The sequence below is a fragment of the Porites lutea genome, chromosome 12, assembly GCF_958299795.1.
Source record: "Porites lutea chromosome 12, jaPorLute2.1, whole genome shotgun sequence".
Taxonomy (NCBI): domain Eukaryota; kingdom Metazoa; phylum Cnidaria; class Anthozoa; order Scleractinia; family Poritidae; genus Porites; species Porites lutea.
Genome location: NC_133212.1, coordinates 1,215,451 through 1,238,873, shown reverse-complemented (window position 1 = coordinate 1,238,873; position 23,423 = coordinate 1,215,451). Strand labels below are relative to the sequence as shown.

The 23,423-nt window shown below is 38.9% G+C and overlaps 2 protein-coding genes across 2 annotated transcripts; one reads left to right on the top strand and one right to left on the bottom strand.

Annotated features, from left to right (window-relative positions):
- Nucleotides 1-171: 171 nt before the first annotated feature.
- On the top strand, nt 172-10,888 carry LOC140921691 (serine/threonine-protein kinase PLK1-like). Its single transcript, XM_073371701.1, has 11 exons — nt 172-496; nt 3,204-3,341; nt 4,667-4,777; nt 5,072-5,188; nt 5,867-6,084; nt 6,740-6,835; nt 6,942-7,447; nt 8,044-8,359; nt 9,066-9,195; nt 9,960-10,073; nt 10,335-10,888. Exons 1-11 carry the CDS (start codon nt 440-442, stop codon nt 10,548-10,550), a joined length of 2,019 nt encoding a protein of 672 aa, XP_073227802.1. The 5' UTR covers nt 172-439; the 3' UTR covers nt 10,551-10,888.
- Nucleotides 10,889-11,438: 550 nt separating this feature from the next.
- LOC140921272 (UV excision repair protein RAD23 homolog A-like) lies at nt 11,439-22,754 on the bottom strand. The gene is made up of 12 exons (XM_073371259.1): nt 22,542-22,754; nt 20,659-20,740; nt 20,117-20,196; nt 19,180-19,230; nt 18,506-18,567; nt 17,633-17,739; nt 16,999-17,063; nt 16,702-16,764; nt 15,950-16,043; nt 15,242-15,372; nt 13,940-14,107; nt 11,439-12,667 (listed from the first exon to the last, which is right to left on the bottom strand). The coding sequence occupies exons 1-12, from the start codon at nt 22,605-22,607 to the stop codon at nt 12,557-12,559; spliced, it is 1,080 nt and encodes a 359-aa protein (XP_073227360.1). The 5' UTR covers nt 22,608-22,754; the 3' UTR covers nt 11,439-12,556.
- Between the last annotated feature and the right edge of the window lie 669 nt (nt 22,755-23,423).

The following is a 23,423-nucleotide window of genomic DNA, read 5'->3' as shown; positions in this document are numbered from 1 at the left end:
CTGGTTCCTGACATATCCGTAAGGAGGGGTTCGACCGTATAAGACTCTCGAACCGAAAAAATCGAAACCAGTGCAACGCGTGACACTGAAAAAAATCTATTTACACACTCGATCCCGTGACGTCACCAGGACTCAACTGGTGGCGGCGGGTAGCGTGAATCAGTGTTATTTCCGGCATGACAAAGATTTACTTCTGGGTTTGAAACGTGTATAGATGTTTTTTTTATGGACTAGGAAAACATTGCTGTTATTTTACCATTTGTCAAGGAAATAACCCACCGGAATATCTAAAATTAAAATGACACGCATTAGTTGGCTGTAACGGGAGACAAAAATCACTGTTGGTAACACTGAAGATGCGGCCTCAACGAAATTTTGAAACATTGCGTCGGCGCTGCGACTTATAGATATAATTCGACGGTGTTGTGACTTTAAAGTCATGGATTCGGGGATTGAAACAAACGACAGCACAAGTGAAGCTGATAAACTTTCAAAGGTAAGATTCAGTGATGTTAATTCTGCCTTTCTCAGATTCTCTTAACATCAGGTCCTTAAGTGTAACAGGTTGGCCGACAAATGCTAACTGCCGGATGATTTGTCCCATGAAATGTGCCGCTACCTTATCTAAGTTACAGGCGGGAGCATTTTTTTAAAACAGATTTTCATTTCTTCGATCTCTCAAATTGATGATCCACCTTCGCATACAAGACGGCTCCGATTTGCTCGGGAATCAGCGCGGACTGCTATTCACAGATCAAAAAATAAGCAAGATGTCAATTCCAAGTTCTTTTCACAGTGAGCTTGGGAAGACAGGTCAAATGCAGCGGGGGGAATGAGAGCACAAAGATAAGGAATATATCTTATAATTAGGTTTTGTGCTGTGAACATGATCATAAATTTTTCTCTTTCTCTCTATATATCACGTTTTGTTTTTTGGAATAATGTCCCCTCTAAACATTCGGTCTACTAGCATAAAACTTGTTTCTGGAATGTCTTAGTGGTTCCTCAGATCTTCCTGTCCCAATACGGAATACGGTAGTCTTGTTGACACGTACGATTTCCGGTACCAGTGCAGCTACAATAAAACCTCTATTAAACTGACCCCCAATTAGCGGACACCCTCTATTAAGCGAACACTAAGCCGGGTCCCGAAATTAACGTCTTATATTTTCCTTTATAACGAACCCTTATTCATTGGACACCTCTATTAAGCGGACGCGGACACTAAAATAAATTGTATTTGGCTAATTTTTAGTGTTAACAACCTCTAAAAAGTAGACACCGGACTGAGTTGACAATAGTAGAGCAGTGAAACCTTCGGGACCTTCCCAACTGTCCGATAACAGACGGCGTTTGTTAATGATTAACATTCGGCGGTTACTCTGTATTGTAATAAAGTTCCATGTTGTTAACTAAAAAAGGAGCTAAGGAAGCTCTGCTGTACTTCGTGCAAGACATTAAGGTGAACTTTGATCGCGGACGACCATCATATGGCCGGATATCGGTCTAATCTACAGTTTATTGACAGCTAAATGTATTGATTTATCTTTATTTTTCGACTACAATACATATTTCAAGAACGTAATCTAATACTACTATTGTCAATTGAGTGGTACTGTAGTCGATTTTTTAAAATCAAGACAAATCAATACATTTAGCTGTCAATAAACTGTAGACTGGACCGATATCCGCCCGTATGATTGTCATCCGAGACCAAAGTTCACCTAAAAGTCTTGTACAAAGTACAGCGCAGCTTCCTTAGCTTCCTTAACAACATGGAACTTTATCACAATACAGGGTAACCGTTGGATGTTAATCGTTAACAAACATTGTGCAATTTTTTATAAACCTCTATTAGGCGAATACCCTCTATTAAGCTGATACTTGTAAAGGTCCCGAAGGTGCCCCTCTCATACAACTGAGGAAGCGGCGCACGGCCCTCTTCCTCTCTACCCCCCCCCCCCCCCCCCCCCTTGATCTCCCTCCCCGAAAGAGAGCTCAAGAGAGCTCTCTTGCAGGATTAGGCACGATGTGGAAGTGTTCTCCTTCCAGCCTTCTCAATTGGTTTGGCCGCGTAAGAATTAACGATAACAATAAGATGAAACCCAATCTGAGCCTTGCTCACGCACAAAATGGAAAACAATTTTCACGGAAACAAAAGGTTTCTAAAAGCCTCAGAAACATCTCTTGCCGTTCGGAAGCACGAAATGTTTCCTCTTTAAATATTTCGAGTGAGCGCAAATGAGGAAGCACACAACGGAAACACTCCTTCCTCAAAGAGTAATTTTCTTCCGAGGTAGGGGTTGGGTAGCCTGCGTGCAGACGATAACTAAACTCTGATTAGTACCGTCTGCGAAGCAGCGCACAGATCCTTGTTCTGAACCCCCAACGGACTCAACGAATTACCGGAAGTGCGTTTCGAATTTCCCTTCAACCTGATTGGCGATCACGACAAACAAAACAAAGGCCTTTTTTAACTGGCCAATCGTGGCGCGTACTCAAATCTGGGTACACAGCTGGAAGTCCAGAACAAGGATTTCGGCGCTGTTTCGCAGACGGAGTTAACCAGAGTTTAACTTCGTCTGCGCGCAGGCTAGGGTTGGGGGGCGGTAGGGAAGGGCTCCGCTTGAGGCTAATCATATATCTTTTGTGCCTTCTTTGCTTGATGGTTAAACAAGTTCATGTAGTATATATGTGTTTTCTTTCAAAACGAAGCAAAACGAAGAACGTACTGGTAATTTAGGCTTGTTGGGGGGATGCAAAAAATATTTTTAAACAAATCTGGGCTCCTGGAAAAATACATAATTTAAGAATACGATTGATTATTGGGCTATAGTGTATTTTTGACTTTTTGGTAGGCCGCAATCTCCGAAAAAAGCTCTTGAAAACCAATGTTCAAAAATAATTCTCAAGTGATCGCGTAACCGCTGAAAGTGACTGTGGGTGCAGCTCAGTTAGGAGCGCGCGCACAGAATTTGACGCGCGCTAAACACGTGTACTCGCATCACACAATGACGGTTAACGTGGAATCTGTGTCAACCAATCAGCGCGAAGCATTAGCAGGTATCTTGGCAGTTCGTTGAGAAAACATGTCTTGAAAAATAGTTTAATACTCTAGAGAGTGGACAGTCGAGAAAACGCTCTTGTACTGAAGGCTGAGATCAGTAAAAATGGCAACTCTAACAACAAATTTTGTTCCACAGCCAGCGGTTCATAAATCTACAGCGGATCGATCGCTAAAGAAGTCAAGAAATGCTAAAGATATACCTTTACCGGAAGTACCAAAAGTCATAGATAACGGAAGTGGGAAACGATACTTTCGAGGCAGATTGCTTGGAAAGGTGAGTATTGTGCCGTAGATTCTTTGTTAGACTTAATCCTTGCATTAACGCCGCTTCAATCTATCTTTAGTACCTGTAGATAAACATCTGAAACGCCATTTTAATGGAAAATTACAGAGCTTTATTATCTTACTAAGCTGTTCGTTCTCCATCATCTTACAGTCACTGTGTAGTGCTTTCTAAAATCTGTTCATGCAATCGTCGATCTGAAATAATTGCTTAAAGAGCTGATTTTCAAATTAAAGCGAGAAAAATTGTAGTTAACTTATCATTTGCTGCACGTCCGTGGATACTGAACTTTCGAGTGAATTTTCCGTGAAAATTGTGTGTCACGGCACCTTATTTTATGTGTAATATTTTTCAGAAGTTGCTGACCAAGATGTTGTCGAATTATTGATATGATTTTATTAAACACAACTTCATTAAATGAAAAAACGTAAAGTAGCGATCAGAGATCGGAAAAGAAGGAAAAGAAAGGTCCAAAGCGCAGTCGTTGTTTGTTTTTCTTATTGTGAGCTGTGGATGGGGTCTCCACCCATGTTTTAAAGTTGTTGTTTTTCTGTTAGTTGGCTAATTTCTGTACTGACGAACGAAACTGTTTCAAAGTTATTATTCGATAATGCATGCAATACTAGAGTGCTTATAGCTTACTTGGATCTTTCCCACCTGCTTTCTCTAATAACTAACACCAAAAGAAAAGATTTAGGTTGCATATCTTTTGTATGACATACCTGCAGGCAGCATAAGTTGCAGCAAACTTGTTTGGTAATACGTAGCCTATTAACAAACAGCAGTCGGCTCTCCACCATCCTCGTCGCTTGGGACGTTTCGCCAGGAGGGGCGAAAACTTCCCTAGCGCAGGCTACGAAATCACACTTAGGCGAAATTGTTACAACACTCCCGACTGCTTGAGTGATTCAGTCGCTTTTGCTTATATTTATACAGTTACTCTGCCGTTTTTGTTTTTGCGATAGTGTAAGATCGCCAAATACCCATTATTCACCAGCATGAATAGAGTGTTTTTTTTTTGTCGAAGTGTCAAAAAGCAGCACCTTGTCCAGCCCATTGTATATTTCTTTCACATAAATAATGTCCTAACTACTTGCGCACGCTGGTGCCGGTCACCCACTAGAGCACTCATTTGACTTAGGAGACACGCTTTATTGCAATATAATAAACTGGTTCTGACCATTAATAGCTAGCAAATTTCTTTTCACCTTTTTTTTTTAACTAATAGTGGTCATTTTCACCTCGGAAAGTGTTACAGTTCAGCTATGCGATCATAACAATTAAACTCGTTCTAATGTGTTTGTTTTGACACTCAGGGCGGGTTCGCTCGTGTCTATGAAGTCACAGACATGTCAACGAACAAAGTATACGCTCTCAAAGCTGTGCCAAAAGTAAAACTCTCAAAATCTGCGGATAGATACAACAAGGTAAGATCTACCGTTTAGCGAAATGTAGCTTATGTTCCCCGTGTTGATCTTTATTCAAACAAACTGCTATTTTCCGGCAAGAAGCAGAGACCATGCATATAGCAAGTGCACGCGGACGCGAAGTATAAATTCTTAACCTCCTGCCCAGACCACTTTTCAGACTTACAGAAAGAGTGAGATCTGGACAGGAGATAACTAAACCTACTTGGCGCTTATGACTGCCCTTAGTGAAGTGTTAATTCTCAACATCTCTATCGTTCCTGTAGTTCACACGTGAAATATGCTCCTTTGTAGATCGAAACAGAAATCGAGCTGCACAAGAGTCTTCGTCAAAGACACGTAGTTGGTTTTCATGGTCATTTCGAGGACGAGCAGCATGTTTATATATTATTGGAACACTGCAGCCGTAAGGTAATGATAAGGAAAACGGTCGGTTCGATGCTAGTAGTAGTCTGCTACACAGCCGTTTTTAGCGTCGTCACGCAAAGCTCCTCCCTAGAAGTGGGGAGGAGCGTTGCGTGACGACTCTAGAAACGGCTGTGTAGCAGACTATGCCAGTAGTTGAACAGAAATTGTGTTCACTTCAAGTATAGTTTGTGCGTGAACAAGAATAACATTTTGGGTGAATACTCGTCGTTTTTAAGCCAAGTCTTATTTACACCTCGACTGAATAAACTTGTATCGAAACGACCGGTAAACATAATTTAGAGTCACTTTAAGACTGTAGCAGTTTTCAGTTTACTGCAAAAAATATATTTTGTTGTTGTTTTTGTTTTATCTATAAGTCAAAAGGCTGCTTACTCTTTTTAATTTTGGAAACTGTGGGAGGAGGCCAGTCTCTTAATAAATAAATTGATGAGAAATTAATGATGATTTTGTGAATACTTGCATGCTGTTGCAGTGGAATTCGGTAAGGGATAACCGGAGCTCCACTCGGATTTTAAACCCCACGGAACAAGGGTGAAAAACCAAGATTAAACAACCCGGCTACAACGGCTCGTATGTGGCGTTGACCCCGGGCGTTTGGCGTAATCAACGTACTGATCGAAATGGAGAGCTTACTTGTGTTTTTTTTCGTACTTTGCACAGTCCTTAGTACAGACTCTCAAAAATCGTGGCAAGCTCACAGAACCCGAGGTACGGTATCTTATGTTCCAAGCTGTTCAAGCATGCTCGTATCTGCACGCTCAGCGGGTCATACATCGCGACATTAAAGTCGGCAACTTTTTTCTCAATGCCGACATGGAATTGAGACTTGGAGACTTTGGTCTGGCAGTGAGGCTAAAGGAAGAAGAGAAAAAGATAAAGTAAGTGAGGCAGTTATGAAGAGGAGGGGCAATGGCGAGAACTAGACAAAGAGGCGGCTCTTTGCGTGCCTTTTCGTAGCTTTCCCGCTCATTTGTGCGCTCACAAGACACAATCGCCAGCCACGCATGCTATATTTCTTTGAGAAAATTCTGTTGAAATTCCGAAATCGTAAATTCATTCTTTAGCGGGATTATGAGAAATCCCAGTTTTAATAGGGATCAAGATCCCAGCGATTTAAGTTTTGGCACAAAAACTTGCGTGGATATGGTAGATCTGGCGAATACGCCCAAGTGACACACTCCTTTGTTAGCGATCTACTGCAAAGGAAAACCCACAACCTAGCAACGTATGGGATCCAGCAAAGAGACACAATCCACAAAAGACAGAAGCTAATTAGATAACTATGTTCATAGAATTTCTGAGACGAATTATAGGTTCCTAACCGAGCTGGAGCTGACTTTAATAACTTTAAGACTTCTTTTATGTCAAAAGAAACAGTGTAGATTACTCCCTTGTTAAAATGTGCGCAAACAGATTGTGGCTTCAAAGGCTTTATTTCATCGTTGCAAAGGGATGGCAACAATCATAATCATCATCACAGAGCACTGCATGACGACCAAAGTATAAAGTTCTTTGCGTTCATTTTTGTTTCAGGACGATGTGTGGTACTCCAAACTACATTGCACCTGAAGTGTTAAGTAAAGAAGGCCATAGTTATGAAGTGGATACTTGGGCTCTAGGATGCGTCATGTAAGTCACATAGAAAGTCATCACTTTCTTTTCCCAAGTTTCTTGTGAAGCCTAAACTTTCCAACGTGTTCGCTTGTCACTGTAGTTCTTTCTTCTTCTTTCACAGGTATACTTTGTTGGTTGGGCATCCCCCGTTTGAAACAAAGTCGCTGCGAGAGACCTACAACAGAATACGAAACAACGAATATACCATTCCCTCGCGTATTTCAGACAACGCTGCTAAGCTTATTAAAAGAATGCTCAAACCGAACCCCGCTGACAGGCCCTCTTTAAAGGAAATTCTTGCCGACGAATTTTTCACGAAGGGATTTTTTCCGAACCGACTCCCAGGTACATGTGTCACCTCCTCGCCGAAATGGTCCGAGTATGAAAAAAGCGGAGAATCTGACAAGAAAATTTCCAACGACGCGATTAAGAAAATAACAATTGCTTTGTCCCGGCAAATGAAGCTTGCGAGCGACGAAAAGGACGAAACAATGGAAAAAGACTGTCGAGTGAAAGCAATGAACGGTGAATGTGGAGGCAAACTGGTGTCTCCTTCTGAAAAAGATAGGGGAATAAGTCAAAGCAGTTCCACTCCTCGGGATAAAACACGGGACACGCGACAAGAAGGTAGGCTGTTATCGAGAAACGGGACAAGAAAGCAACTTCGTTCCCAGGTTCTCTTCTACACTTCCTTCTCTCGCTCACTCTTTATCGTTGCGCAAATGTGCCAGCGTCGTGTCCAATTGCATCATAGGAAATTTTTGTTAGGGGTTGCAATTGGGGCGCAGCTAGTGCTCTAAGATGACCTCTGATCTACGATATTGATATACGTATAAAATAAGAGGACATTAGGCGTTCCCTAAAAAAATAACACAAGCAATTCGACAGCCTCATTAACTAGTCGTTCGGGAAGTGACGTCACCCGTCAAGCTTGTAAGGAGTATTCGCGTTCGGTTCCAAGCCTCCTATGCTCACTCGGATAGCGTGAATTGGCCTGGGGATGAGGCTGGCAATTCGACACAAAACCGAACCAGTCTTCACGGGCGTGTTCACCATACAGGAGTCATAGAAAAGTCCAACAATAATGTCAATCCATTACTTATGGGTGTGGCTATGACAACTATGATTATTGTCTAGAGCTTTTGTCAAAATGTCTAAGATGTTTAATTGTCGAGCTTTCCATGAATCTAAGTGATGACCTTTCACTGTTCGTTCCTATTTAGGTCACCCTAAGCCCAAATACTTTCCGCCAGACGAACTCATCTGTAAACTGTCCAAGTGTCTCGAATGTCTAGAAGAAAGTGAACAAAAACTTCCTGTCAAGCCACTGGGACTTTTTGCCAAGAACCCCTCCTGTCAGCCACAAGGAAATGGAAAGAAATCAGGGGGGATACAAACACACGACGATCTTAAGCCCTTATTGGTGACCAAGTGGGTGGATTATAGCAATAAGTACGGGTTTGGTGCTCAGCTATCGGATGGAAGCTTTAATGTGAGGTTTAACGACGGCTCGAAAATTGCTATATCCCCTGGTAAAAGGTGAGTGTACGTTTTCTTTCAACAAAAGTGCGATGAATTTCTCGGTCATTTTCTTAGTGGTTATATCGAAACAGATATTTCGCCTTAGAATTGTGCATGTCAAGGCTAGGGCATTTCCCTCTTATTGCTGATTTCCATATCCTTAACAGAAGGGTTTGATAAGAAGGAGATTGAAATTGCGAGCAGCTTTAGTATAGCGATGAAGTTCAAATAATGTGTCATTTAAGTCATATTAGGTCAACCCCCATTCTCAAAGACCTCGCTCGCACTGACCCTCGTTTTCAAAAAGAGGCTTTGGGCAACTTGAAAATGGACTATAATTCAATCAAAAGTAGGTTGAGTTTGATCGTCCGGGTGAATGTAGTCCTGAATAGGACTATTGTTGTTAACAGTGACTGATGCTTTGACAACCTGTGCGGTAGTCATCTTCAGAGTCAAAGGGAGTTGTATCACGTCAGTTACTGGTATTGTACTCTGGTTATTGACCTGATTGGTCAATTACGTCAATGTTTTGAATTGCCGTTGAATGTTTTGAATTGTTTTTGATACTATTAAAAGTAAATCGTATCGAAACAGATTTCAGAAATCGACGTCATCAGACTCTTGTACGAACACATTTGACGACCGATTTACACGACCATTTTGCGAACACCCGAATGTTCGTTGCCAACTGGGATTTCTTTCTTTCTATTTTTTTTCTTGACAGCTTTGTCCATTATTGTGATCGACTAAATAACCCAAGTCAGTTCAGGTCTAACGCCGTACCAACCAATCTACAGGCAAAGTACATGCTGTTGACTTACTTTGCTAATTACATGGACAAACATTTGTTAAAGGTATAAGACCGTTCATTTCAAATAACGTGTTTGTTAGTTTCGCTAATACGCGTCTCTCAGATGTAAACTTTAAACTTCATTTATCCAAGGACGTTTGCCAATGAAACCGTGCGAAACACACCACGCACCAGAACCTAATCATTCGCCATTTCCGCATTTGTCATAATACCTTGTTTGCCCTCCAAAACTTTGCTTAACCTTTGTTAGTTTTAAGTTCTCTTGGGTATTACATTCGTCCTAAGAGATATTGAAAACAATGATTATAAATGCAAAATTTTGGAAGGGAAAATGCGCTAGTAGAGAACATGGAAACCTGGCTTTCTGCCTCTCACCAAGTTTATTGAAAAACAGCTGTCTCCTCCGCAGAAGCTCCCTGCCTATAGCAATAATGGAAAAATAGAAGCGCGCGGGGAACGATGGGAAGAGGGAAAAGGCGGGAGCCTCTCTCCTCTCTTTCCCCTTCCCATCGTGCCCCGCGCGCTCTCTATTTCTTTCTCACCAACCTCCCCACAACACAAAGAAACCTCTGCGGGGGAGAGAGGCAAAACAGCGAAACTTGAAGCAGTCTGTTTCGTAGCCCTGTTTCCATACAAGGTCTGACGTTGTTTACATGATTGTATATACGTAAGACCTCTAATGCAGTGAAGGTGATTTGTACATTTGAAGGTAGTAAAAAGTCTCAGGAAGAGGATCAAATTATGTTGATATTTATTCTAACTGACTTGGATCATAACATCTTCAAACACTGTCAAATTCTTTAACAGGGTGGCGATTCCAAAGGAGGAATTTCCGCTGATCAGCCGAGCTATCCGTTCGTAGACATCTGGTTTAGAACAGACATCACGATGGTTATGTATCTTAGCAACGGAACCATACAGGTAGTCCATGGGCCATTTCACGATGACGAGATTTGACGACAACTACCTGAGAATTCACTTCGTTTTGCTTTATTTTCAATCCCGCTGGGCTTTAAAAAACAGTAGCCCTAAATTTGCACAAGAAAACAACACACTAAAGGATTCTAGAAGTTGAAGTAAAAGTTCGTCATCGTGCAATTTCTTCCTATTAATATTCTGCTAGTCTAATGTTCATTGGTTTAATTGACATTCAATCAAACCCGTATACTCTTCCCTTGCAAGGTAAATTTCTTCAACGACCACACCAAGATAGTACTTATTCCTGGCAACAGCGATGTTCTAGTTATTTACATCGATAAGCAGAGAGAAGGGACAAGTTACCTCATGTCAGAAATTAACTCACAGGGTTGCACAGAGGAAATGATTGAGAGACTTCGATACTGCAAACGGGTATTGAATAAGGTCTGGGACCTTGTTGAAGAGGAGAAGAACACGTGATTTGTGTCGGAGAAAAAGGAGATTTTCTATGAAGAACAAACAAATAAATAAACAAAATATAGCAAAAAGAAATATTTTATAGCAGCCCGCGGAAAACACTAGAATTTAAATATGAAGAGAATCGATTGGGGATGAGTTTAGTTACAACTGACTTATTTATTTTTTCCCTCAATTTGTAAGACGCTAAACGTATTTGTTCAAAAAATATATATATGGGTAAAGGACGTAAAGATTTGGTGAGGGATTTCTTTACAGTTCAGGAATGGTACGAAAGTGTTACTTTGAGGGCTGAACTAAAGCAACATTTAAGTGAAAGAAATAAAGAATAAGGAACTCTCTCGTTTGCTCTTTTAACTGGCTCGGAAATTCAAGCCGTTATTTGGTGATGAGCGTTATCTCCCTCCTCTACATGCGCAGAAGAGCTCTGGGTTGAGATTGAGGACAAATCAAAAGTTTTATCGGATGTGACACTATGGGCATGCGCACTTAGTTATGATCATTTCACGACATCGTTCCCAGAGTCCGCGTTGCCCTTGTCCAGCGGAACGGGTAGTTCGGCTGGTCAAGGGTGACGAAGACTGTGGGAACGATCTGTGGGAATGAGTTTGGGGCTTGAAAAAAAAAAACAAATCGACACATATGTTTAGGTTTTTGACAGACGAATGGTTCTCACTTGTTTTATACTCTTGTGGGATATTTTTCCTTTCCTCAGAGGTCTCCGAATTAGGGATGTGAAGAAAAAAAATTGCTTTATCATCATGTGTGTATAAACGATATTCACCACACGCTAAACAAATAAACCCGACGAGCTGCTTTTGCAAAGTGTTAGGGCTCCAACATCATCTTTGAGTTAAAAGGACACGACGCTTTAGTTAAACTCTACAGTAGTTCAGGTATCTGTTGACTTTATTTCTGCTTTTCTCTAGAGCAACAGTTTCTCAGATTGTCCTGTTTTAGACAGTGTTTAGACTAATACCAATATCCAAACGATTTGATCACGAAATAAAACATTGCAGTTAAAAAAGGGACTGCCCGTGCCCATAGCTTAATCATAACGCAATCTTAAAATAGGGAATTATACAGGCAAGAAATTAATGCTCAGCTAAAACCACTAGTTCAACTACATTTCACTTTGATAACCTTAAACATGTTTTCTACAGGAAAAAACCTATCATTCACACCATTGGCGACCATAATTACTTTACTTTCTGTTGGAGACTTTCACATCTGTGATAGCTTGCCTGGCTTGTACAAAAACATGTCACCAAATCCTACCCTTCCACCCCCCCAAAAGTTGACCTCAGTTTCCACGCTTTTTGGGGGTGAACCGTATCACGTCTAATAACGCGCGCTTAGTTTCAATCAACGACAGTTAGAAAAAGCGACAATTTCTTGGGGAAAAAAACATACATTCCCCTTAGTTAACCGCAGCGTAACTTACGGATAGAGAGTTTTTTCACTCGGCCATAAAAGCGAGGGAATAAGCCAAGTCAGCAAGACATTAATTACACAGTCTATAGATGGTTTGAAACAGGCAGTCATTGTATACTCGCATTTGATTGGTCCATCAGCTCACGTGACACAATTGTGACACAAATTGTTTTTTTTACCTTTAATCTGAGCCCGACCGGGTTTTACTCGTACTGATACTCTATATAATACTACTCTTATGAACAAGACTGGAAAATCCGTTATGCTAGAGCAGTTTCTCTCAATTATTGACAACATAAAAGTTGAGAGCAGTTTAAGACAGTGATGTTTTCATAGCCATACCACAATCATTATCAGAAAACTAAAATTGCTATCATTATATGATAATTATTTCAATTATCATAAATAAAGCAAATTTATTATAACTATTACACTCTCTACTGAGCCAGCAAAATACAAAATCAACTAAGGAGACAGAAGAGCTCCTTTCCAGTCATTCCAGTTAACAGTGAACCTTTTAATTAAAATGAAGTATATGGCCAAATGAACAAAAAGACTTTACGGTAAAGATTATTTTAGTCATCATCTCCTGTATTGAGTAGAAAGTTCGCAGCCAGTTGTTCATTCTTATCACATGCAAAGTAGGCTTGGACGACTAAAGCTTCCGCAAATCCAAGGGCTTTTAGCTGTGGATAAAAATATGAAAGCATTAAAAGGAGGTGAAATTAACAGTTCCTAACAAAATGCCTTCTGCCGAAAAAGATTAACCAAGATAAAAATCATAATTTCTGTATTCAAAATTTTTAACCATCAACCCAGAAAGCCATTTTTCAAACCATCAATTTTAATTTACAGGCACTAGTTCCTAGTGAAATCCCACTGTGACTGCACCTTTAACAACTTACATGTGAGATTAATGGTAACCTTGTTCCCAGGCTCCTTTCCTACTCGTCCACTGGAGTGAGAGAGGGAGCCTGGGAACAAGGTTCAATAATATTGATGGTTGATCTATGAAAACCTCAACAAATGTGGGAAGAACCACAATATTATTATCCACTGATGAACTGTGAAGAAACTGCAACAACTATGCAATGTTAAAAATAATGTTCCTGGGCTGGGTTGTTCAAAGCAGGGTTAAGATAACTCAGGGTTAGTGCAAAATTTGAACTCAGATATGAAAGCTTAAAAAGAAAATCAGTTTTATTCTTTTTGCCTACAATTTGATGATTGGATGCTCTAAAAAGAATCGAGAAAATTATCCGGGAAAATGCTTTTGAACAAAAGAAAAATAAACCCAGGTTAAAATTTAACCTTGGGTCAGCGCTAATCCGCCTTCGAACAACTGGGCCCTGGAGGATAGACAGGAAAGTTCTCTTGATTTTTGAGATTACAACAATAGTTTGTGGCGCTAACATTAGCCAGAACTGGCTGCCTAAACAGTCTGTGCATAACTTGGACAAATCCAGGTTCTTAGTTGGGGGTTATACTGTATTACCTCATAAAACACAGCATGCAGGGCTAAAAAAAATGAATTCCAGTTTGTCTTTTGGGTAAGCAGCTCTCACATTTTGCTCTCACTTCTTGCTCATCTTAGTTGATAATTTAGTTAGAAAATGACTTGCTTGGACCCCTTCCCACTCTGCAAGTAAGCTTTTACCCTTTAAGCCCGACGATCAACATAAAAATTCTCCACACTGGCCTGCATACATTCCTTGAAAAATTAGTTGAGGGAATTTGTTAAAAGATCAAAGCATATTCCCTTAAGTGATCATTAATTAAATTCTCATAACCTTTCTACTTCATTATATACTGATAATATTAAGAGAAAACTGTTGTTGGTCAGTCCTGGGAATTAAAAGGTTACAAGTTACTTGCCCAGCAAAATGACTGCATGTCCCGGACTACTGGGCAGTACTTTTTTCGAGCACTGTTATGACAAAAATAACACATTCTCCTACCCTCTCGATAGCTTCTTTTTCTTGTGCTGTGACATTAAGAACCATTTCTGGTCTTTCCTGGCCTGGTCTGCCCTGTGCTGATGGAGGTCCTACGCGTGGAGCAGCATCACCAGGTTCGTTGGGACTATTTAACATGGCTATAAATTCCTCCTGGTGTTGACTTATAAGCTGTGGAATATTCACAACAAGTTTCTTGTTTAGTTCATGAAAATACAAACTATAGCCTGCGAAAACATCCCTTTCTCCTTGATCTTCGCCGCTGGGGACGTTTCGCGTGGAGGAATGTCTGCGACTCAGCGACAGAAATTCCATACTGATGATGTAAAATCTGTCCGAAACCCGGTCAGAAGTGCTGATTGGTCGACGGAGTAGTTACATTGTTTTTAGTTATTGTTTATGAATGACAGACAAAAGACAAAAGGCCACAAAGGTCAAATGTAAACGAGAAGAATCTCTAATAAAACAGTCAATATTTGTGTAATATAGTCTTCTCTAGAAGAAGCATTTGAGTTTTCCTGAAGCTAGTTGGCAGATGAACACAACACTTTTCCAAAATCGACCACAAGACAAGTAAAATTGGACAGATTTACATTTGGAACCCCATGACTACCGGATTTATTATCTAAACATTGATTTGCCTTATCAATATGGAATTTCTGTCACTGAGTTGTAGACGTTCCTCTGTGCAAAACGTCCCCAGCGGTGAAGAGCGAGGAGAAACAGATGTTTTCGCAGGCTATACAAACTACTATTATCAAGACATTTTTCCCTTTTCGAATTCATTGATTGTTCATGAAGAGAAAACAACCTTTGCTTTGCTTTAAAACAAACCAATTCTCGGGACATTTTCTCCTTCATATTCATTTTTCTTTCATGAAGAAAACAACCTCCCCTTGGAATTTGTTTAATATTATTATTCACTTAAAATATGTACATTGAAGTTGGTCTAAAACAACAAACAAACAAGTAAAAACATGGCTAATTTGCCTCAATCTTTCAACCCTTCCAGCTTCCATGACTAGGATACAATAGAAAATTTTAAGACTTGCCAAGATTTTCAAAAAATTCCAGGATGTCTCAAGGTTTTCAAAAACATCCAGAACGTACAAATAATAACAATAAATTAATAATACTCTTATTATTCTTTTTATGCAATAACACTTTATTATAACAATAAAAAATCCAAGGCTTACTAAAATAATAATTTCAAGACCCACACAAGACCTGTGTGTGTTACCCATCACTGTGCAATGCCAGGGACCAAAACCACAAGTTGAATAGAAGTATTACTATACGTTGTACCTGCAGTAGGTCCGGATTGTCTTGTCCAATTTGTTGTAAAAGTTGTGGTAAGGTCTGGGGGTTTTGTTGAACTAGTCGTCTGAGTTCCCGAAATTGAGGTTGACTGCGCAAAAACTCAATGCCACTTTCTCCTTGAAGAAAAAAAGAAAGAAATGTTATAGGCATGCACTGGAAATGTTCAATATTATTCATTTCAGGTAACTGTGATGACTTACAACTGGCAACTGCACAGTTAAGTTTACAAGCTAACAATAAACAAATTGCTCCATCGGCTCTTTTTAAAGTCGCTTTCGGCTCATGCCTTTCTCTTCTCAGATGTACCCCACCAGCATTAAACTCACGCCAAAGCCCCTGACGTTGGAAGCATTCTGTCATCCATCAACGACTGACACCAAGGAATCAAGCATTGAGAATTGAGTCAAGATCAACCTTAAATGGTGCTGCAAGACCCTCTTTTAAAATGGCTGGAAAAGGGAGGGCTTGTTGACGAGATTACTTTAAACTTAATTTAAATTTTCAGCCATCTTCACTAGAAAAGGTTTATACTAAGTGACTGACTTATCTGTCTGGATTAAGCACTGCTGCCTGTAGATCAGGCACTTGTTGATATTATTTTTCCAATGCAAATAATATTTTAATAAAGTTGAGAATGCTCCTGTTCGCTGTTAATTTTAATTTTTTCATGGTAAATGAACACAGTAAGTAGACCTGCTGATGCTGGGGCTGCCTCTCCTTCTCCTTGACCCTGTGATTCACTATGTTCAGTTGGAGCTTGGGGCTCTGCCGGCAAATCAGGTATCCCCTAAGCAAAACACAAAATTAATATAAATTATAGAGGGTATTACATGGCTGCGTGCGGATACAAAATTTCCCTTCAGGTGTTAAAAAACATTTCACTCATCCGCACTCCAAGTGACCACGTAAGTTTAGTATTGACCAAAACACTAAATTAAGTATTCATAAGAGCTTGCAATCCTAAACGTCAGGTTGCTATTATGCATGCATGCCAGGTATGTAGCCAGCACTTGCTGGGACTTCCACTAACAAAGAATGGAATGCATAGAACACAGTCTCATCACACATGTTTGGCACTTCTATCACTCATAATCTGATCACGTGTTTTGACCTTCTATCACATGAAACTTAGGTAAAAGTTTAACTTTTACCTGACTAATAACTACTACCAAATAACTAATACATAATAACTGTATAACTCACATAAATATTTCTTTTCGTAACACATGTACATGTATTTTTGCTCCATTGTAATTTTGTTGCATATTTTTTATTATTGTATATTATGACAGAATAGCCCCGTATACAGTTGTAGAGGAGTCCTAAGAAAGTGTATCTATGTATGTATGTAAGTATGTATCTATGTTGGAGCAAGAGTGTTTGTGTACTCACTAATGTTTGGTTATTGTTAGTATTTAATTAGTGTTATACTAAAAGAAACTCACAGTCATTAGGTATTCAGCGGCTCTGTCTGGATTGTTGAAACTAGCTTGTAAAGCTCGTACAACCTAAAGAAAACAAAATAATGTTATAGAGAATCTAAAACTTTGGTATATTGCGCTCAGTGTGCATAATTTGGCTATGATATTTCAATACTTACAGAGGCTATTTTTAAGGACGCATAATCAGAAAAAAAAGATTGTTACCACATGCCAATGAGACAGCAAATGACAATCATTGTTATTGTAAAGTAGGATTTGCTCAAACCAAAACAGCTAGCTTTGTGTGTTGTTAAATCTTACCTGGTCTCTTTCAAATCCCAAACTACATAACTCCGTAACCATGGTTTCATATGCAGCACCAGTAACTGAAAAAAGGAATGCAATACATGTACACTTAAGACACTAACCACTCTATATGCAAAAGCATTTTCACTAAAAGGAAATACTTTCACTAAGTGTTTGGCCTTGTATCTGCACAACAATGAACAAATACTGTAAACATCCAATTATAAGCCCTGGACTTGTAAATACAAGGAGGCTTACAAGTGGGTGGGGTATAATAAATTGGAAGTTTCAGGTATACCAGCTCAAGCTGATGCATGTGGCAAAAGTTTTTATCCTTTGCAAAGCTACAGACCATCTTCATTGCACTTTTTTTAACTAAAGAACTAATACAAGATACATTTTGTGCTGTGTATGACCATTATTCAACATGTCTTATTTTTAAAACTTGAAAGTGGAAATAGAAATTATCATGGGTACTATCCCCCTGTCTTGGGTAGTAAAAAATGATGTGAAATATTATCAATAACATAATTATTTGACAAAATAATCAATATCAGTTTTTCTAACTCTAAGGTAAGATAAGACACTCTAACACAAATAAACACTTTTAAAACCTACAACTGTAAAAACCACAGAAAGTTCCACCTACCAAGCGTAGACTCAGCTTGCTGTGTAAATGACTGCTGATCCGAAGTCGACACTGCTTCTGTCGGTGTGGAGGCAGGTTCTTCGGCAGTGGTAGGTGTAGCATCAGTACTAGGAATGAAAATGCCAAGTGCAAAATAATCAGTTTTTCCTAAAAGTATGCTACAATAAGACTATTAGCAGGGCTCTGCTCTTAGAGAAACCTAAAAAAAGGTGCACTACCAGCAACTAGGGCTGATGCTACAAGAGCACTTCCCTATTAACGGCAGCTACAAAGTAGGAGCACTGCTACTCCCCCCTGGATGGGATGTAAGTCTATTAGTAATGGGTTCCATTTCTACACCTCATTCAAGAGAAAAATGGAGCAAAGTCTGTGGTAAAAGGAAACACCAATTAGTGTTTTACCCGATCAGAAAGCTCATTTGGAGCTTATTCACACATTGGCTCACCACAAGAAAAAATTGCCTTGCATTGCCGCTGCCTACATGTGCTGTTTTCTGCAGGAGTTCTTAGGTGGACCATTACTTGTTTATTTATTAATATAATAATTATTTTCATCAAATTTAATTTATTTTTATCCTCCTAAATTTAATTTATTTTACTCTTTACCTTCTCTGTGTCACAACCCGATAGAATACAATTTGAGTATTGTATCTACTTAGCTTGTTTAGTTTTTGCAATTCTAGGTAGTTTTTTTGCCTGATCTACTTTAATTTGTCCTGTTCTTGTAAACATTTTTTTTTAACTTGGCAAATAAAATGGTTGGTTGGTTGTTGTTGTTAAAACTAGTTGTCTGCTTAATATAGGTTTCATTGTACTTATTGCCCAAGTGGGAGGAGAAACAGGCCAGCTAACAGAGCCCTCCCTGATATCTTACCTTTCAGACTTTGTATCATCAGTAGATCTTGATGAACTGTCTGTTGCTGCTACAGGTGTTGGCTACAAAACAAGAACATCAGCCACAACAGTTTACAAGTTGTCAATTAGTTAATTATAGAGAAATGTGTTGGAGTTTAACTTTTGTGGAAAAGTGATCATTGAAATAAAACCTTGTCAACTGTATTTTCACATGGTTTTGGTTTGTTTTTCTTTAATGGAATCTGGGGGGAGGAGTTCTGGAAGCATTGATCACCAAGAGGAAAAAATTATTGAGAGCCCAAAGCGTACAAAATCCAGGATGCCCAGAAATTGACAAAAAAAAAAAGATTTAGGAAGCCACTTGAGAAGAAACATGAAAACCCACATCATACATGTAGCTGAAATGTACAGTGTACTTGTTATGGTTCAATTCCATCCTTGGTTTAAATTTTTCTTTGTTTCAAATGCATTGTCATACATGCACATTACCATACCCAAAAACAAAGGAAAATAAAATTTAAACCAAGGATAAAATTGAACCACAACATACACCTACACCATAGATGACCAAGTTGGAGAGACACCCCAACAAAAGGGGTACGTAGAATGAGTTTTTACGGGGACCCCATCAAAGTCCTGGTGTATTCATTACATATATCACTTAACAGTATGGATGCTTGTTATGTTTTTCACCTGGGGAGTGGATACAGGTGGACTTGGGGCTGGAGCTGGGGCAGGTTTAGGCTACAAAACAAAGAGACAAACATTGTTATCAGAAAAAGATAATGATACATGTATATTTTCAGGAATAGAAGTTTGTCTTCATCATTGTAGAGGACTTTCAAAATAACAAAAGCCTGGCAATATCATTAGTGTTTTGCCTTTCTCTTATCCCTGATTTTGTTTTCACTATTAACAAGGCTGTGCTCTAAGGACAATAAGAAGAAAACCCAGTGGTCTGAGCTTCTAAAATCTAGGATTGCCCAGCATATGATTTGTATGAAAATATAAGATTTACTAGTCGCCCAAAGGCAAAAGTTGGGCGTCAGGGGCCATTGGGCTAGGCTTGAACACAGCCCTGCTACCACAGTGGACCCTCTGTTCAGGGGACCTCCTCGGGACCAAGGAAAGTGTCCCCTGAACGAAGGTTGGGCTGAGGTTTCTTATTGTTTGTTATCAACCAACAAATAAAATATTTTTCTTCTATTCTGCTTTGGAATCTGCTGTAGTCAGTATTTCAAGCAGCCAAATAATCTATAAAAAAAATCATGATTAATTTATCTCTGTAATATTGTGTATTGAATTCCCACAAGTACAGTACATCGATTTAAGTGAGATAGTTCATGTTGTTAAAGCTATTGTCATCGTGACTACTGTACAATAAAACTTATCAACACTTTTTGTGGTCAGTAACTTTTTTGTCCCCTGAATAGCAGTTAAGGCCAAGTTTTGGGACCCAGAAAAAGTGTCTCTTTCCCCTGAACAGAGGTGTCACTTCAACAGAGGTAACAGATACAGAGATTACGTGAGCATTTTTCCAGACCAAATTTTGCGTCCCATGAATGGAGGTGTCCTTTCAAAAGAGGTGTCCCAAAGGAGAAATTTCACTGTAACAATAAAACTTTTTTACCTTTGTGACCATGACAACAACAAATCCTTTTTCATCTATTTTGTACTCTGATAACGGCTGATCATCATTCAATATTTTTCCTAAAACAGAGTCATAGAGTAAGGATAAAGTCTCATAGAATCCCACATAACAGCAGTTGACTGAGGCTGAACAACTCTCAAACACTGGAAACTCATGTGTACTGCTCACTATAGAAGTTAGACAGAAATGGGCCAGAAAGTGAACTCTTGATTTGTGAATGAAGTGCGGTAAGATGTAACACAGTCACACACAAGTCAAGTCAAGTTAGGTGCAAGGAGTGTTGAAAATCTGCTGAGATTTCATAACGGATCATCAGAATCAATGCGATTGACCCACCCAATTGCTCATCGATTATAATTGGAAAAATCTTTTTAATAAGAATTCCATTTACTTTTCACCTTTGTACTAGTCTAAGTTAGTGTAATACAATCTTTTTAAGTTTTTTGACAGTGGCCACAGAGCTCAGAATGAAGACAGTTTGTTTAAATCACTCTGTAAATGTGTTATTTTGTTCTACTTACCAGCATATATAAGTTTGACAGCACTTTTAGGGTAAGCATCTTCACCTTTCTCTGACTCGAGTTTATTTTTCAGGTCTGCAACCTGTAACAAATTTAAAAACATTCGTTGGGATTATGGTGACATGGACCCTTATCAAACATTCATCTGATGACATCTGTATGACACAACATAATTATTATTGCAAACCTTTCCGATACTTCACGGTATCACCTACCACTCAAATAAAACCAACAGGGCCAAGTTGTTTGACAGACGATTAGTGCAAATCCAGGCAGCGTGCAAAGAAAGTTGTGTCCGATAGCCTGGGGCTAGTGGATTTTGCTATCGGGCTAGTGATTTTTGTTCTTAACTTGCCCGACGGGCAAGTGCTGTTTTTTGGGGAATTTAAATTACAGAAAGATTGTAATCAATCCTGCGTATCAAAAAGGGTTTTGGGGCTAGTGGAAATGACTTGTGGGCTAGTACATGCTTGCTACAGCTTGCCCGAATGGAAGGCTGTAAAACTGACTTTCTTTGCACCCTGCCAGGGTTCATTACAATGACAATTTGTGGGCTCTGTTTGTTCCAAGATTACCACTCACCGGGCTTCAAACAACTTGGCCCCTGGATGGTACCTTTACACACTACAAGTACCATGTTTCTTTTTTTCAGTTTATTGATCAAAAAGAATTACAAATGAACTAAAATACATATTTATAATAATTAATATTTTTTCAGCTCATTGTTAATTTTTCTTTGAATTTTGGGCACTTGCCAGCAAACATGAACCTGGTCTAAAAACATAACCACACAAGGTCAACAAGTTAATTTATTAATCATATGACTAAAATTGTAAGTCTTTCCTTGTTCTAAGAAGAAAATTTTCAGTCCATAAGTTACTGCATGTGTTAAAAATAAGTCATGGAAAAGATCGTTCCTTTTCTTTTGACAAGTGCCTCTGTTTTGATGAAAAAGCCACAAATGTTTAGTTTAGTTATATTTTGTTAAGCTATTTAATGCACTTTTGTTTGCTTAATTATATATAAAATCAAAGTTTTTAAGGCAAGCAAATTACTTTTCCAACCACCCTATTTCCTGTTCCACAGCTAGAAAGTCATATAGCGCACATCTCTTACCCTCTCAGTTCATACTACAAATTACAGATCCTTGTTTTTTACCCTTTATTCATGACCACATAATTAATGTTTCATAATCAGCGGTCCCCAGTTATTTCATTCAGCTGATAGAGTAATCTAGGCTATACACATTCTTCTACACACTGTAAGCAGTGTACATGCATGCCAAGACATAAATGAACAATAACACTTCTTTAAATACATCCTTTACAGGAATTAAATATTCGTTTAAACAAAAAAGAGAAATATAATCGATGAAAATAATAATGAAATATTTGGGGAACACAAAAATAAAAAGAGAACAAATAAACTGTTACGACAAAAACATGTGAAAATAGGAAGATGATTACAGATGTATAAAGCTTAGAACCATATATCTTTGATATTTTTAATCGCTGGAAATAGAACTTTATTCAAATGTAGATACAAGTAAAATATAAATACTCTTTAATTTAGACGCCAACGGGGTAGATATACAGAAAACCACTTATCATTAAAGGTGCTTTGAAGAACGGAGTGATACAGATGATTCTTAGGCTGTAACAAATTTTTAAACGCGTGACGCCGGAAGGACATTTTAAGTGAAAAATCCTCGCATAATTTTACACACATACAAAAACGTACATTACACGATATGAAAGAAAGTCTATGTTCCTTGGTAGCACGATGGGGAATTTGGTGGTTAAAAGATCATGACGTAACTCTTATCCATAGAGAATACAAGTGCAGATCGAAAGACCCTTCAGATTTGTTAATTTGGTACCTACCGTTGCAGTGTCGTCGATTTCTAACTTAAAAGTCTGTTGTTGAAGCGTTTTGAACGTTATAAGCATGTTGAGGTTTAAGTTTGCACAGAGTTGTCACCCCAGGAGAGAAAAATACCTCTGTGAGTAGCAGAGAAATTTCAATAAACTCTCAAATGACTGAACTACAAGCATCTGTGGCGTGCAATCCTTCTGAAAGAACCAACTACCTGACGTCATCTCGCTCACGAGTATTTCAGTCCGCATGCGTCAACAGCGGAGGAATTGTGGGTGTTTTCCAGCCTTGCCTCCAGGCTTCTCTCTCTTTATTTGAGATCAGTGGAAGAAGCACTACACTGGGAAAGAGATTCTAAATTCTGCGTTGAGCCGGTTACCACATATTTTTAATGTCCAAGTATATACAATTTGTTTTGCAGAAAACAACTGAAAAAACCTTTAGGATTCGCGGGCAATGTCGTCTGCAGTACAAGGAACTCGCTTAATATGGGGTCCGCTTTCAGTATATATGTTTTACTATATAGAAAATAATTATCTTTTTACAAATTAAACAAACCTTCTTTGAGGGATAATGCTAGATAATAGCTGGCAGATAAGCTAACCATTTGATCCCTAGCTCTGCTTGTGTGGACGCGAGCGACAACTGAACATCTAATTTCCATGAAAAGGGATTTTCAACTGTGTCTTTAAAAATTAGTTTGTATGGACAATTAACTTACAAAATTCAGGTATATTATAAACACTTTTCCACCTATTAAACGGAGAAGATTTGTGTTATTTGGTTAAAAAAAAAAAAACAGGCAGTGGGTAAACGCCATATGGCAAACATGACAATTATTTCGTTACAGAGAAGTTTAGTTAATAAGCGATAAATTAAAAAGTTCTCAA